Genomic DNA, 17,128 nt, shown 5'->3' on the forward strand with positions numbered 1-17,128 from the left:
CAGGATCTTGTTCCTGCCATCCATTAGATTCAGCACATAAGAATTTCAAACTCGGGATAGAAAAATGCCCAGTGATGAATGGAATTGTGATTTCTGGAAGACGTATTTGCACACAACAGAGATGCTCTAGAACTGGTCATAATTTACAGCCAAAGAGGGTTGCTGATGGTTGTCTCCAAGTCAATTCTGTACCTCAAAAAAAGCAAGTTCAGCAGTAACAGAAGAAGGAAGGAAGAAAACAGCAAAATTGCAGTGGACCTTATCACAAAACCAATTTCATAATCCTGAAATCAGTTGGGATCTGTGATATAAGTTCACCACAAAACTAATTGTGATCTTTGCTCCTTCTACTTCTAATTGAATGTTGTTCCAAAAACCACAAGAATCTTGATGGTCACAAAAGCTTCAAATGATTATTTTGGTGTAATGTGATGGGAGTATAAAGTTATTTGCTAACTAACAAATTCTAGGTTTCTCTATGATTTATTCTGGTAAAAAAAGTAAAAATCACACATTACAGATGTATATCATTCTTCATAGTCAATTATAAACAGGTTTACCTGACAAACTTAGCAAACAGACCCACAAAGACTAGGAGGAGGGCAGGTTCCTTCAAGCAGAGATATTGAAAGAAGAAAAAACAATCTATTGAGAAAGAAGGAAATTAAGACATAGATAGAAACAGTTGGCTGAGGGGAAAACAAGAGGTTAGTTTTATAATATCTAAAAGATGCAACTTAAAAAAAAATAAAAGAGAAGAAAAACTGGAGGCAGATTCCGTACTGGTTTTCAGCAGTTGTGATTAAATACAGTGACTAAATGATGACTTTTGTTTTCATATTCATAGAATCATAGAATCATGGAATGGTTTGGGTTGGAAGGGACCTTACAGATCACCTAATTCCACCCCCCCCTGCCATGGGCAGGGACACCTTCCACTAGACCAGGTTGCTCAGAGCCCCATCCAACCTGGCCTTGGGTGCTTCCAGGGATGGGGCTTCCACAGCTTCTCTGGGCAACCTGTTCCAGTGCCTCACCACCCTCACAGTGGAGAATTTCTTCCTTTATACCTAAACTAAACCTACCCTCTTTCAGCTTAAAGCTATTCCCCCTTGTTCTATCACTACGTGCCCTTGTAAAAGGTCCCTCTCCAGCTTCCTTGTAGGCCCCCTTTAGGCACTGGAAGGTGCTCTAAGGTCTCCCCAGAGCCTTCTCTTTTCAAGGCTGAACAGCCCCGACTCTCTCAGCATGTCTTCATAAGAGAGGTGCTCCAGCCCTACGATCATCTTTGTGGCCATTTGTCTAGTGCTTTCAAGTGCCCTAGGGCATCTAACACAGCCCCGTGGGGCTGGCAGATACTACACAGAATTCACAGAACACTCCGGGCAGTAGCTGAAGATCAGGCACACTACCCGGGGGTGCCTCAGATGGCCTGTCTTTAGGCAAACAAACAAAGCTGCTGTAGAGCAGCATGCCATCCTCTCAAAGTCTAATGGCTCTTTAGATTCTGTGAAGTATATTACTTGACCTCCAGCTGCTGCTCCAGAAAGGTGTTAATCTCTTACATGTTCCTTGGCTTCCTGCAGACTTCAGATACTCTAGAGCATCTTACTCAGAACTAAACCCCAACACTTCAGTTATGACTGTTTATGCATCAGCATTGAGCTCCAGACGAAGACAACTAACTTTAGGTATGTTCATAGAGGTATCTAGGTGAGCCCTAGGCACCCAAGCTCCTGTTATAGTCAGTAGATAACTGGTAAACAGGAGTTGCTTCAGTTGTGTACAGAGCCACATCTAGTGTTATTTGAAATACCCACTAGTGTTCCAGCTCTTGCTCCAGAATAACGTGAGAATCCCACAGTGACAGCATCACATTTGCCAGAGCCATGTAAATTTTTCAAATACCCGAATGTGTTTCAGATAACAGTAGATTCTTAGATTTTAGTAAGCTGACAGCTAAACTATACACCCCACCCCCGCCCCTTGATGGCACTGACTAGGTTTCCATTAATTATAACGGAAATGCAGACAGCTATCATACCTGTAAGTATGCTTATGTAGTCATGTATATTCAGTTGCCTTAATGGCAAACTGAATTCTACACTACAGAGAAGTATACAGTGAGAGGTGAATTTGAAAGGCTCAGAAAGGGCACCAACACCATGTGCTTTATCCTACAGCAAAGTGCATTGATCCAGGATTGGCATGGTGATCACCAGCCTGCTCTTTTTGGACAACATTGAGGAAGTTTGAGACATTTATTAATGTGCCATTCTTTGTGCAGGATTAATCTCATCCAGCCTGAGATGTGTACAGCACAGCAGTCCCCATTTGAGATGGATGTCTGAATACCATTTGTAATTGAGGGAGAGAAACATATACCTAATTTACATTTCCACTTTCAACATTAGATGATTTTTTTTCACCAATATTTCCTCATTTTAAATGATAAAGAGAGGCCATTTATTCAGCTGATATATACTAGTTTATCACCAGTTACTCCTATAATACCATGCTGATTCTAATATTCTTACATATGTAAATTTCTTCTGAGTTTCAGTATAAAACATACCATTAATCAAAATAAAATTTTTAGGGTTATTTCAGCATAAGATTTTTAGGATCATTCACAGCTCTACTTCCAAGGTAAGAAGGCGCTTTGTCCTGAGTCCAAAAAGACAAATAAATGACTTTGAGAAAAACATTTATAAAATGTCACTGTATTACCATATTTTATATGCTCTGTTGGAGTCACACCTTCATGATAAATATACATAACTCAAGATATTCGTTAGTTCTCCCTGCAAAAGGGAGTTTTGAATCCAAAGTCCATCCTCTGCAGTCCCTTATTCCATTGGAATCTGATCAATAGACTGCTGAAGCATGTGTGGCCAGCTCTGCCCAGCTCCACCATTTGCCACCCACAGATCGGGGCACAACCCAGGGAAGTTTGCCTATAGTTAACAAGGAAAAAAGGGCCAGATATATGGGGAAGAATATCAAATCTTGGTCCACCAGGACTATCATGCTAGCCCCAAAGGCACAGTCACCTGAGATCTTAGGCATGCTTACATGAACTATACAAGCTTTCAAACCACATGGCTGCATAATCAGTTGGCAGGGAAGAAACCACTGGCTGTTTTTGTGTAGTTTACTCTGAGCAGTTAAAGAAACCCCAAACCAACACCAGGATTTCAATTTCTCACTCGTTGCTTTTTTGTTTTGCAAATAAGAGTGCTTTACTGTTGAATGAAAGAGGAGAGAATGCCTGACTTTTCTACTGGTGGTAGTAGAACGCAGGCATACTATTTAGCTATGAGATTTTATTTAATCATCTGAGTGAACACTTACATACACAGAAAAATTGATTGAATTAACAAGGATAAGTCTGCTTAGCACTTGTATGGGCATCTCATAACCTGGAAATTGAAACCTTCTTAGTATTATCACTATATTCTAGCTATATTTGCATAACTTCTGAAGAACCAAATTACTTCTTTTGGATATTAAAAAAAAAAAAAAAAGTTGTTTTCATTTTAGACTGGTTGATTCTGGCTGTGATGATGGTACACACAGGGTATCAACTGGGGTTACAGGTCTCATTGGGCCAACACGGATATTTAAATGAGAGAAAAATGATTCATGTCCATAAGGACACAACCTCCATGCAGCTATCAATAAATACTGACATTAGGGACAACACTGCAAATTTCAAGCTCCATTTTGGGACAACCGAGATTGTGAACTGAGAATGTGTTTTTCAGGCTGAATCTTTTATAAAGGGCAAGTGGACTGGCAGTAGAACACTACAAAAGTAGATGGGAAGAATCCAGTTCTTTAATAAAATCCCAAATTGTGTCATTAACACCACGAATGATGCCCTGCCATCCTCCAGTATGGACACCTACGGCTCCAGTTCCTCATCCTTACCCTTCCCCAGCTCACTATCACCTGTTTCTGCTCCTTCCCACTTCCACACTGCTGCTTCCCACAACCCCAGCTTATTACTCTGACAGCATCTTCTGCTCTGATTCCTGTTAAGTAATGGGCATGCTAAATGGCCTTCATTAAAAATGACATTTAGACTCTCAGAGGATTAAAGTATTTCAGTTGTGTTTAAAAATATACTTGGAAGATTTTTACAGGGCAAGAGCCAAAGCACAAGTGTTTCATCCAAGGTCTATGGCCATTAATTTCTAAATTAATGGTAAGGCTTTTACAGATGGTAAATTAATGTCCTTCTCTACCAGAGAAGCACTTCTGTGAGCACTGTCTTTTTAGAGCACCCCTAAGCTTTAAGGTGAGAACTGCCCTGTTTCATCTCCCCTGTTTTCCGACTAGCCAGGAGTCAGCAGCCACAGGGCCTCTGTGAGCTGCCAAGAGAGGACAGGCAGCAAGGTTCCTCCAATGACCATTCAGTTGAGGAAGCACCTCTGGCCCGGGAGAGAATCCACCGACCGAAGAGATGGTTATCGCAAGTTTACTTACGGAAGGTTTTGCAGGTGATTTGTTGCTCTCTGGGGTTTTAGTTAACCACTCATTGATACGACTGGAGACACCAACCTTCAGTCCAGCAGTTTCCTGCAAAATAATAAAATTTAATCAGAAGACTTTCAGAATAGCTTTTGCTATATTTTCCATGGTTTAGATTTAAAAATAAAGCCAAGCCTGAGTTTAATATAGAAGTCCTCACTGAGACTATGGCTAGCTAAGAGTCATCCTGTGTGTGCTCTGAAGATATTGTCCCTATGGAGTACACAGTACTACTACCCTCTAGTTTTCATGAATTATAAATGTGGGCTACCAAATCATATCCACTGTAGTGCTAACCCAAGAATAAATGTTATACTTAAACTTGCTGTTTCTGTCATAACCCCAGACCAACGGAAAAAAAGATCTTTAGCCTAGAAGAAGAGAGACCAGTCTAAGTCTACATTTTTGTTTCATTAAACTATTTTTTTTTCCAAAAAGTACATAATAGAGGAGTTAAGTGGCTTAAAATTTAAATCATTAAAATCAATCTTTAAAAGGTTAGAGCAAATTACTGAAATTTCATGGCTATCTGTAAAAACCTGCTTCAACTCATAGCTCAGATTTTTAGCTATGATGAATGCTCATCAACTCACATCAATTTCTAGAAAGGAAATGTTGCTTTAAGGTTTTACAAAAAGAATGTGTCTCAAAAATGCTTTAATGCATTATCTATAAAACATCATTATTATCTTGCCTGTTTAATCCTCCTCTGTGCCCCAAAAGAATCTTTCCCAATGCAAAGAATTTCTTTGTACACCACTTGAAGTACCCAGATACATTTGTCTAAGGGGTCTGATGTGGCTCTGGAATGTCTCATAACATAGCTCAGTATGTCACTGAATTCTTCCATTATACTCAATATTGCAGCCACACAATTTTGTGAGTTTTTGAGGACTTCAGAGTCTTTTGGGACATTCTTCACCAGTGATGTCAATAGGAGAAGCCAGGCTTGCTCATAGGAACGTGAATGGCAAGGTCAGGTCCATAACATAATTCTTTATAATCACTATGTAAAATTAAACACATACCTTATTTGGTGTTCCTGTCCCAGAGGGTGATGAAAAAACATTCCCTTTCTCCCACATGCTTTTGATATTACGGACACCCTCAGATGGAACTGGAAGGTCAGAGGCTGCCGGCTTAGCTGGTCTTGCAGCCTTGGTGCCCTGCAGAAGAATTGAGGCCAGTTGGCATTTGGCATTAAGAACTGGAGCTGCAGGATGGTTTGACTCTGGGGCAATGCTGAGGAACGCAGCAGCTGTAAGTGGTTTTAGCAATGATCACACAAAGGAGGAAAGGAGTACCCAGCTCAAGAGGTGCCACTAAGACTCTCCACCTTTTGATTTGCGGTTGCGCCCTTGACACGACTGGCGATGAAAACTGCAATCACTTAGATTTTTGCATTTGTTACATTTCTAAAGCTCGTGGCAAACCACAGCTCTGCACATAACTGCTCCAAGGCTTGCATTTTTCCTCTTTCAAGTATTAGCAACTGCATCCTGTAAGCATGGCTCTTTCAGGGACACAGCTAAGGAAATCCTTATACAAAAGTAGGCGGAAAAGGCTGCCCTATCATTCAGCATCAGACTCTGCTTCATCTGTCCCAGAAAACAACCTCACAGCTCTGGATTCAAGCAATTACAGTATATTTGGAATGAGGTGTTCTTTTAAAGAGATGGGGATTGTTTGGGTATTTTTGCCAGCATGTGTTTTGCATGGTCACCAAAAACACTCCAGCTTACCAAACTGCTCCTGTTCCTTCTTTTCAAAATTCTTGTTCATTTTACCTGAGACAGATTTGAAGAGAATAGGAACCTGTACAAGCTGAGGCTTTGCCTCTGTAGTTGCAAAGCAAGTCAGGTTTGGCATCTTCTGGAAAAATCAGAAACTCAACAAAGGAATAATTTCAGGTCAGATGGGAGCTGTATGTAGCTGTGAAGGTGCACTGCCTGCCCTTTGCCACAGAGCTATGCTTTTTAATATCTAAACAGAGCATAAAGACTTGGGATCTTAGCACAGCCCTACTGAATATACTGAAGAACCTAATGTAAGCTGGTGGGTGGGCTGGTTCACTGTTTATGGGTTGGCAAACCTTGACTTCACTATTACATATATTTCTTATGACAGACAGAGCTGTATCTTCAATCCATCCATCTACTCTCTTTAAGGAGTTCACCATCAAACCCCAGTGCCAAATTAAAGCCCTTGTCACTTCTAGGGTTGTTATGTCTCTTCCAGAAAAGGCACAAAGTGAAGCAGGAGGACAGAAGCTCTATGTTCCTACTTTGATGACACAGAGACTACCAGGTGCCGTGCTGACATTCATCTCTAATGGAGGGGTCTGAGCTACCTTCAGCTTGACATAGGTGCTGCAGACAAGCCCAAGCCTTCAGCACTGTCATGGATACACTTTTTTCATCAAGAGCTCACACAGAGTATAAAACTCTCCAGCACTGATAGGCTGCCTAGCAGAAAGCTTAAACAGGCAATAGTCATAGAAAAAAGCCTTTGTTAATTGATCTTTAATTACTAAGGTTTCCTTTAAGTTAAAGGATAATAACTCCTAACCAGTGGAGTGGAGTTAATGGAATACCATATTTGGACTCTATATGTGAACAAGAAGAGAAAACAAAATCCAGCAGGGAATGAAGAAGTGCTAGATCTTAATCACAGCCATCAAGATGATATCCCTTTTTAGTCTCATGACACCAAGCCAGTCCAGTTGGCCTGCTATATTAATCAGTAGCTTTCACATTGCCTTTACTCACTGAGTTATAAAAATACCTACAAATCCCCAAAACAAATTAAAAAAGCAAACATCTATTTTTCCTTGGTCCTTGAAAATAAAAAGCCCTCAGTTCTGGCTTCAAGGCGAATTACTAGCCACTACTTGTCAAAATCACCTAGGCCAAATTCTGCTTTTTATTTTGATCCTGTTTTTCCTTTGTTACAACTTAACTCCCGAGTTCACTAAAGTGTCTTTCTTTGCCAAGGAATTTCACTCTGAAATGGCAGCTAGCAACACAGTCCCAGTTCCTTGCTATCCTAAATAAGCTGCTAAGTCAGCTTTGCCCAGGACGACTACCAGCCCTCTGCTGACAGTACTCTCATCAGCCAAGAAGAGGATGAGACTGTCACTCTGATGCTGACTGAGTTCTTAAAGAGCTACTCCAAGCTTACAAAGCAGACAGAGTAAATTGTAGCGTGAAAGGGAGGACACAAATCTGAGGTTTTGTTTAGATATATATCCAGATGTTGGTTATAGGCGTGCCTCAAGTATTTTATTTGAAGTTGCATTAAAAATGTTTGTGACCAAAAATCCCTGCAATTTTTGAACAGTAAAACATCGGCTGATGAAAGTCCCAAAAGCCTTTAGTAGCGCGACCCAGAATTAACTTACCTCAATTGCACTAGTGTATTGCTCAAGTCTACTGTCAATCTTTGACACAACTGCTGTTGTGTGAGTGGGTTTCATACCACTGTAAGGAGTAGAAAAGAGAGAAATAAATTATTATTCCACCCAATTAAACACTGCTGTTTTGACTGAACCTGCTGTTTTATTGCTTTACCTCTTCTGAGCGGATTTGTTCAAAAATTCTGCTCGCTCCTCTATCTAGAAAAGAGAGAAACAAGAGCTGTAAGTTTAAAGTTAATAGAAAGGCAGCCTGTACAAGGCCAGGCTAAAACACCATTTTAAACATCAAAAGGTCAATCTGAAAGAGATTCACTCCAACAGAAATCACCAGACTCACACAAAGGTTTTATAGTTAGGAGCCTGTTATGCTACAGATTCATAAAGGTGGATATATTTTCTTCATTAATGTTTGCATATTGTGTATTTCTTCAGTGCCTTATTTATAACAAGAGAACACACCACCAATACAGAAAGGAGAAAAGGGAAGAAGTTAATCTTAGGAAAGGGGTTGATATTCACAAAATTTATGTCAAATTTCCTCATATCTCCCGTATAAGAGCAAGTATGTATCTCTTGAGACAGACAGCAAATTTATTAAGGTTTTTCTGAGTTGAGACATCAGACTAAGCTAGGTTTGGAGTCAGCCACATGCCCTATCTCATGCATGGTTTTGTAGGACATTGACAATTTAATTTGAGGTCCAAAAAACAAGTCAAGACTGTATTCTGCTCATGTTCAAGCAGGGTCCCTGCTGAGTCAATATCTACCAGCTGTTATTATACAAACCAATATCTTACATTTCATCATTTTCTACTCTGTGTGTAGGAAAATATTGTAATGTTTCCAGGAAAAAAGAATCATGAATGTCTCATAAGACTTAGGCCAAATCTCTTGATAATTTGAAAAGAAAAAGACTACATCCCTGAATAAAGTTTTTAAACATTCCACAATGTGGGGGGACTATTTGCATTCTGGGTCGAGAAATACTTTAATCAAACTTCCTCAAGCCTCTTCCACATTGCATTGTTCCACTTCTTGTCCCAGGCTCTACAGTTTCACTTAAGAGTAAAATATACACAAGCAGCTCCAGAGGATAGAAATTACTATTAATCAGCATGGGTGGATTCCTGGGGATTCCCCAGTCTCAGTATGGGTTGTCCGTTTTCAAATTATTTAAACAGTGACTGCTGTGGCATTCGTGCCTTTAAAATAAGGCAATGACAGCCATTCCTTTAAATGGTTCTCTTCAGTGCCCTTAGCATCCAGGCTGTAACAGAGTACTAAACCCCACAGCCATCCCATCAAAGGGCATGAATGTTTTATTTCTCAAGCCCATACAAGCAAAAACTCGGGCAGTTAATACCAGCGCAGGATTTGCCAAACAGGCTCACTGGAGGAACTCCAGCTAGCATCAATCCAGCTCAAAGGCACCTCTAATGCTCTAAATAAATACGTATATACACATACAATTTACAGACTAATTTACATTAACAGTTTCAGCTGCCAGTATGTGATCTACATACAGTCCTGAGTGAGATGATGGGCTTTGCTCGGGTACGGACCAACGGTCCCAATGCAGTGCTGTCACAAGGCGGCAGCAATACACCAAGCAGGAGCCGAAGAGCCACGCACACGCACACCCACCCGGGGCCGGAGCTGCAGCTCTTCTGCCATACTTCACAGTTTATAACTTAGTTTCACCCAGAGGAAATACAGCCGGCATTGCCATAAAACGAGCAAGTACATTCTTTGATTGAAAGTCACTAAACAGATCTACGACGGTAACATAAACCACGTCACCTCTCCTCGATTATGGTAGGGTAAGAAAAGTTTCCCACCACGCTGAGCTCTGGATCGTAACCAGCAATGCATCAAAATGATGAGTTATACCAACAAGTGCCACTGGTTTCTCCCCTGCTCTGTATGAATGGGTAATTCCTCAACTGCACCAGTAAAACCCTGGCTGGCAGCAAGGACAAACAATACGGACTATCTCGAAGAATCAGGACTCGAGGTAGCCATCTAATAATTTATAGCAACTTCTAGTTCATATGAACTGAGAATCCACTTGAAATCTTACAAAAGGGACAGATCTTAAATGATGCAAACAGTACTGACTCCTAATAGTCTTCCAATGTTTAGCAGCAGGAAAGACGTTTCTACACAGAAGGAAAACCTGGCCTCAGTAGGTGTTGGTGTAAGAGGGGAACAGGCTGGGGCCAAGAGAGACATGTGTTCTTGGGGTTGTAGTAAAAAGTCAAAGATTCATTCCTTACCCACCGGAAAGAATGGCCCTCAGAGCACATGCTATGGTATCAGGAATAAGTCTGGGATTGTTCAAAACAGGAAAGTGAGGAAACAAACCAGAAAATAAATTAAATAGGAAAGCAGAGTTAGGAAGCAACCCTCAGAGCTGAACATGATCCTCTGCCCAAGGAAACAGGTGCCTTGCGTGAATGGATAACACATTTTCTGCACATTTATATAAGAATTTGTTCTAGAGCATCTTCCACAACACACAGTATGCATGAAACAGAAGCATACATTGAATACACTTAGAACAAACACCCTTGTATTCAGCATATAGGTCAAATACATTTAGATTGCACAGCAACATCTAAAGGTCATTTACGCACTGCACACCACATGAACTCCATGCAAAGATTTTTAAATGTTTGGCACATACGGTAAACAGTATTACAAAATAGATCTGTAAGAGAAACAGGCAAAGCAAAGTGGTTAGCGCAAAATGCAAGATATTTTCTCAAACTGAAAACAGGAAATAAGAATAATCTTTTTGCTTGCATTCATTTTACAGGATCTTGTTAAATAACTTGGACTATGTTTTGTCACCATGGAATACTTTTCCAAAGCCTCTGACACAGAATACACACGTACTCCAAAAAAATCGACCTGCCAGCCTCTAATGAAATTATGACCAGATAGAAAGAACACAGAATCTCAGGCTGCATCTCTCCCACCTAACCTCAGTTGCTTGAAAGTTAAGCATTTAGTTAAAATTACTCATTTTGGTTCCCTTTATAGTCAGTGGAGAGGTGGAAAAGCTCACCTCACCCTCGGAAAGGTGGGATTGCTCATCCACTGAGGGTGGCACTCGCTCTGTTAACTCCCAATGAAGCTTAGATAACAAAATGCTTAGATGGACAACTACCCTTCTGCTGGTAAAGTCAGGCAAAATGAAACCAATCAACATAAATCAAAACCATATGGATTCTCACACCTGTTTAGGGCCTTACTCAACAGGGTCAGCACATACAGGTGGCAAGGATTAAATTAAGCAAGGTGTTATACAGAGATATATGTATGCATTTATCCACATTCAATATTATATAGATATGTTTTGTTTGCTAACTGTGTAATTGCTGACTGTGCCTATTAAAATGCAGTTAAAATGTGGGTGTCAAAGTGCTCTGTTTTCCGCCTGTACATTCTCTGAGAACAGAAACAGAATGGAAGAGGAATGAGTTAACACACAATTTGAGCCAGTGACTTGGGAAACTAAAAACATCTAGATGTGCCCAGTAAAATTTCTTTCATACGATGGTATTAAATGATTCTTAGGAATTTTAAACTGGGTATTAGATATTATTCGAAGAAAGTGTTGTAAACTGATATATAGGAAAAACTCTTCTCAAAGAATGGGTCAAGGAGGAAGTGGAATAAGAAATGCACACAGAAAACAGAAGTCTCTGTATTGTAATCCAACAGGTGGAAGAACCTAGTGGAAATGTATTTGGAGTGGTAGTAATGTAGCTTCTCCTTATCCTCCCCGAGTGGCTCACATGCTCTTTTGCTTCATTAAGCACAGTTAGGCTTTTTCCTGCTGTCAGCAGCATTTGTGCAGAGTGCACCAATTTACTCCAGTTTACCTGCCACACCAGAGTGCTGCCATCAGCATCAAAGACGGGGAAAAACAAATGTCACAAATCCTATTCTTACCACTGTACCTTCCCTCAGCTGCAAGAGTAGCTCATCTAGGAAGAACTGATTGTGTGGAGTCTAATTCTTTCCAGTCACTGACCCAGCTGTCAGGTATTGAGAGCAATAATAAGATAGGACAAGACAGGCTTTTAAGAAAATTAAAAAAAAAATCTCAAGCCCTGAAAAGTCCTGTCTTCTGCCTTAGCTGTCAGCATTGCCTTGCAGAGAGCACAGGCTGCCACATAATCCTGTGTTTCTGTGACTCCCAGGAGACATTTTCTGCAAAGACAGGAGATATCCCAGGCTCCTGGCCTCCTGCCATTGCTTCCTCCCCTCAGTGCCTAACTGCTTTTGCATTTCTGTAGTGGTGGAGCTTACCCCCAAAAGGAGACTTAGTATTGAAATATCCTGTTCTCTCCTGATTAACCTAGAGAATAGTTATACAAGAAGTCAATAATACTCCCTCCCAAAGAAAACATGAGGAATGAACTTGTCTAAAAAGGAAAATGAACAAAGATTATGCTGGAAATCTCATTCTTCTAGTGCAGCACCATTTACATGTGAACTAAAGTAGGGAAAGCATGAGCTGGAGCAGGATGGGAAAGCAGCAGAAGTTGTTCCAGTCTTTGTCTTCACTAAAAAAAAAAAAAAACCAACCAAACACACACACACTCCTCCCAAAAACAACCAAAAAACCAAACTAAACACACAAAAAAACAACAACACACACAAAAACCACCCAAACAAACAAGACCAAAACAAAAACAAACAAGAGAGAGGGCAGAGGTCGAACAGAGGTTTGGTACTGCTGCTGCTGCCCACAGGGACTCCACCAGGCCTGAGAAATCCAAGCTGCTTCTATCCCTGAGCTAGTGATGAACTTGATCTGTATTTACTTTGCACTCTTCCTCTTCACTGTCTCCTCTGAAAAGACCAGCCCTCATGGGGGGTTAGTAATAATACTGTATTTGATAGTTAAAATAACAATCAGCACTGTGCAGGCTGTGATTTCTTAGAGGCCAGACTAGATAATCACAGTAGTTCTTTCTAAATATAACCACGTATGTATATTATGCCTGTGTTGCTATACATACATTTATATATGTGCATCCATGAGCCGTGCAATACATGGAGATGAGTTGCACATCAGTTCTGAGTCTGCATGTCATGCTAGCCCATGCCATGCCTAATGGATAAATGCAATGCCCATAAGATATATGTCCATAAGTAATATGCCACACTGCTTTTCAGTTTATTTCCCTTCTTTCCTTTGTTCTTGTAGTTCACTTGGTAAACAGCATGCCCTACTTTCCTCATCTAAGTCACTCCCAGGAACTTACTTTTCTTCCAAAAAAATTATCACCCCAAGAAGGACAAGGAAGGAGAAAAAGGTGCTTTGCCAGACTGTGTTACAGGAGAATTCAGAATGTGCACATGTATTATACAGTATTTTAATACTGAGCGTCCCTTTTTTCATTATTAATTCCAACCGCCCACCCACAATTGTGCATTTAGGGTTCTCACATGACTCATGACACATCTAACCAGATGATACATTCATCAAGGGAAAATATACGTGCCAGATGTTTTACAAGTCAAAAGATAACTTGGGCAGTGCATAACAGGCAATGAGAAAGCTGCGTACCAACCAGGTTAGACCAGCCTGAGAAGTCTGTCTTAATGAAAGGTAACAAAATATACTGTCTTCTAAAACCTGGAGTTTGACACCAAATTTGAGATCAGGTTATTAAAATGAGATTATTCACTCCTCAGCTATTGACCACAGAAATCCAAGAAACAGTTCAGGGTGTGAAGTTCAACAGCATTACATCTACTCTGGCCACACAGACATCGGATTGGAATGTGTACTGTATCACCAATTTCTCAAAGAGAAACAGAGAAGGAGAAAAAATGTGCACGGAGTTGCATATATCAGATTTTGTAACAAACAACTTCTACCTAACAAGCCATAAAAACCATCAGCAATTACCATCATAAAAAAAATAGACCTTGGATGCTTAATGACATTTGGAAAATTCCAGCTTTCCTCTAAAAATACACTCAGTAAAATAGCGTAGCATCACTCCAAAAATTCTCTAAAAGCTATTAACCTCCTGCCAAATCCAGTGTTTATTCCCACTCTCTCCAAAATTATGATCTATATCTTTCTATTATGTGCTTTCAAGTATAATTTCCTCTCTTCTGAGTCATTTGTGAATTAAAACTCCAAATCTATGACACAAAAGGCATCTCAATAAACAGAAGGAAGAAAAAGAAGCCCTCCCAGGAGGGCTGGGAAGAAGCTGCACATTTATAGTGTCTGACCAGGTTTATCTAATAGGAGCAAGTCATGAAACTGCAATCTTTGTTTACAGCTGTATGTGTTCTGTCATTGTATTTCAGGTTCAGATGTGCCTCAGAAGTCAAAGGCAAGTCCTGTCAAAAGCATTTGGACACTGTATTTGCTAGAACTCGACCCAAAACAGCATAGGGATGAAGCTCCAGGCTGCTTCAAAGTGTAGCTCTCTGTGAGCAGAAATGTAATTTTGACCAAAAGAAATTTGTCATTCAACAAATACAGTTCTTAATCCTACGGAGATCCACTTCATGCTTCAATGAGCTCCTACCTGATAACTTCCTGCCCGGTTCTTTCCTCTCCTGGTGCTCACTAAGGGGTCTTTTTTTGACAAACGTTTTGGATTCTTAAATGACTAACGACACAAAATGAGAAAAGGAAGATAGCTGAAAAAAATTAATAGTTCTGAAGTTTGGGCTTGAGCTGAGAAAGCAACTGGACTGAATACCAAAACAAAGTTCCCAATAATTTCAGTGGGGCAGGATTCCTCTTCCATGCTGAAAGGCCATTTAATTGATTTATCTGACTTCCAATATAAAACAGGCCACAAAAGACCACTTAGAAATTCCTGCAGCATCAGAAGGGTTTGTTTTTTTCCCTGTTACATAAGAAAATGAAATCCAGCCCAGTACTTCTAGATGTTATTTTTAGGGGGATTAGACATAAACTAGAACTCCCATATGGGGCAGTTTCAATTAATGATGACTGGGCTGGATATGGTTAAAGACAAAGTAATCTGGCAAGGAAGAAAGTAATTGTGGATGCGGAAGGAGAAAGAGAGAGAGAACATTTGTGATCTTTATCCAGTTCACAAAGCACTCCTGTAACAAATCAACGCTGAAAATCGATGCAGTAATACAGCTTTAAATTTCCAAAATAATTTTCTCTTGAAGCTGAAGATCCTTTTCAGACGTTTTTCGTCAACAAGAACAGGTAACTTTTTTCTAGATTCTATTTTTAGAGAGGATCTCTGATTTTCAATCACCCCAACGAATGAAGTCTTTCAGCTAAAAGTTTCAGGCTAAGATCTATTTCTGAGCACTGTCTCAAGTCTGATTTCAAGTATTTGCACATTGCTTTGGTGTCTGGCTGTTGGTTTGGACTGCAACCCCTATTACTTTTTACGTACTACATAGATGTTAGTAGAGGAGTTACCTTGAGAGATGAACCTTTAGGACTGAAACACTTAAACGGCTTCTTGTCTTCAGATATGCCATCTTCTGGCATCTTTTGACGTTTCTCAGCAGCTTCAGCCCTTCTTCTTTCAATTTCTTCCTTCATTCTCCTCTTTTCCTCCTTAAAAAATATGAAACGTCACTTATTCTTTCAGAAACTACATCACCTTTACAGAGCTTTGCAATCCTGCAAACATTTACCAAATCTTCTAAGAATAGATTTTTATGTCAGTCAAAAAAAGTTCAATGACCTATCTGAAATGCAGGAATATACTGCTGTTAATCCATCACAGTGTTAAGGAAGCAGTGAAGACGTAAGTCTGTGCTGCTGTAGTGTCTCCTCACAGTGAGGTCACCAGATTTATTGCCATATAGTGCTACTTAAGGAGAGAAAAAAAAACGCATTTATAAAAATACACAAATTCACTTTCTCTGTATCCTCATGTATCATCATTGTACTGTTCTATTCATCTACTCTGGCACTTGTTGTGCCAAGATTAATACTTCACAAGGGAAAATCAATAGGTGCCACAAACCCTGAAGGTTAAATGCTTAGTCTCCCTCCAAAGAGATAACATGAGTTTTTACTTCATAAACTACAAGTCAAACCAGAAGCCCTCAAAGCACAACCATTACGAGCACTGGTCAGCAGGGTCTGACCAGCAAGGTATTGTGCAATCTCAGCCTCTATTGAGTTCTACTGTAAAGAGCTTAATATATTAAAGCAGTTGGCATTCAGCTGCCACATACTATTATTATTCATCTACCATTTGTTTTCCAAACAACTAAGATTCCTAAATGATGCACCAGAGATTTGGAAATCCTATTTATAGAGTCCCTCGGCAGAGGAAGTACAAGCAAACAGATGTGGCTGGGTACTCAATATTTAATTAGACAAGAATATCTTCCTAATGAGATCTAGTCCATCATAAATATATATAACATTAGCATTCCAGCTCATCTGCAGCAGATGAATATTGACATGCACTTTGTCATTAAATTTGTGTAACTTCAAAAAGACACCCTGAATAAATTACAAACTCTGTGGCTATAACACTGCCCCCAACTTTTTCCATCCCCAAGAAGATAAGAAATTTGCAACTACCGCAGGTGAAATCCTGACTTGTGAAGACATATATTAGAGCCCTGCCCTTCCCAAGGCTCAAACTGTAACACTTCCTTCTATGCTGGATGACTGTGCATTTTACCTCAGGTCCTCCCTAGAGCATCTATGTGATGTGGTCGCTTGATATCAAATATGGCATACTTGTAGTTAAATCTGAGGGTTAGAAAATGGGGCCATTTTAATGCTGGGTAGCATATTTGAAATCAAGATTTGTGGCAACAGACCATCTCCCGACAGACACTAAGAAACAGCAATGCCCAGAAAAGCACACAACCCAGAGGGCCCAGTTAAAGGGTGTAACATGAGGCAAAGTCACAGCAGCCATTCTCCACACAGTAACATTAGATGCAAGAAGCAGCACACTTTGGCCTGTATGCTTGGGTTTGGTCTTACCTTCTTTGTTACACGCTTCTTTCTCACCTATGAGTCAGTCCCTCTTGGCCTTATTTTGCCCTCTTGTTAAATACAGACCCACCAACATCCAACGCCACCAACTTTTTTGCCTAAAAGTGTCTGTGCAGACACTGCTGTAAAGTGTCTTCAACTAATCCAAGGCCAGTGGAAGTAAAGTAGTAACA

At 40.2% G+C, this 17,128-nt stretch overlaps 1 protein-coding gene across 5 annotated transcripts in view; it reads right to left on the bottom strand.

The window, feature by feature from the left end:
- CALD1 (caldesmon 1) overlaps positions 1 to 17,128 on the bottom strand; it is a 202,360-nt gene that overhangs the window by 4,519 nt on the left and 180,713 nt on the right. For all 5 annotated transcript variants that reach the window (XM_040594446.1, XM_040594445.1, XM_040594447.1 and 2 more), the window contains 5 exons: positions 15,405 to 15,545; positions 8,106 to 8,149; positions 7,937 to 8,015; positions 5,565 to 5,702; positions 4,492 to 4,584 (listed from right to left, as the gene is read on the bottom strand). In XM_040594446.1, the coding sequence (XP_040450380.1) occupies positions 4,492 to 4,584; positions 5,565 to 5,702; positions 7,937 to 8,015; positions 8,106 to 8,149; positions 15,405 to 15,545 (495 nt within the window). The remainder of the gene's footprint in view (positions 1 to 4,491; positions 4,585 to 5,564; positions 5,703 to 7,936; positions 8,016 to 8,105; positions 8,150 to 15,404; positions 15,546 to 17,128) is intronic.

Source organism: Falco naumanni, chromosome 5 (genome assembly GCF_017639655.2).
Source record: "Falco naumanni isolate bFalNau1 chromosome 5, bFalNau1.pat, whole genome shotgun sequence".
In the NCBI taxonomy this organism is placed as follows: domain Eukaryota; kingdom Metazoa; phylum Chordata; class Aves; order Falconiformes; family Falconidae; genus Falco; species Falco naumanni.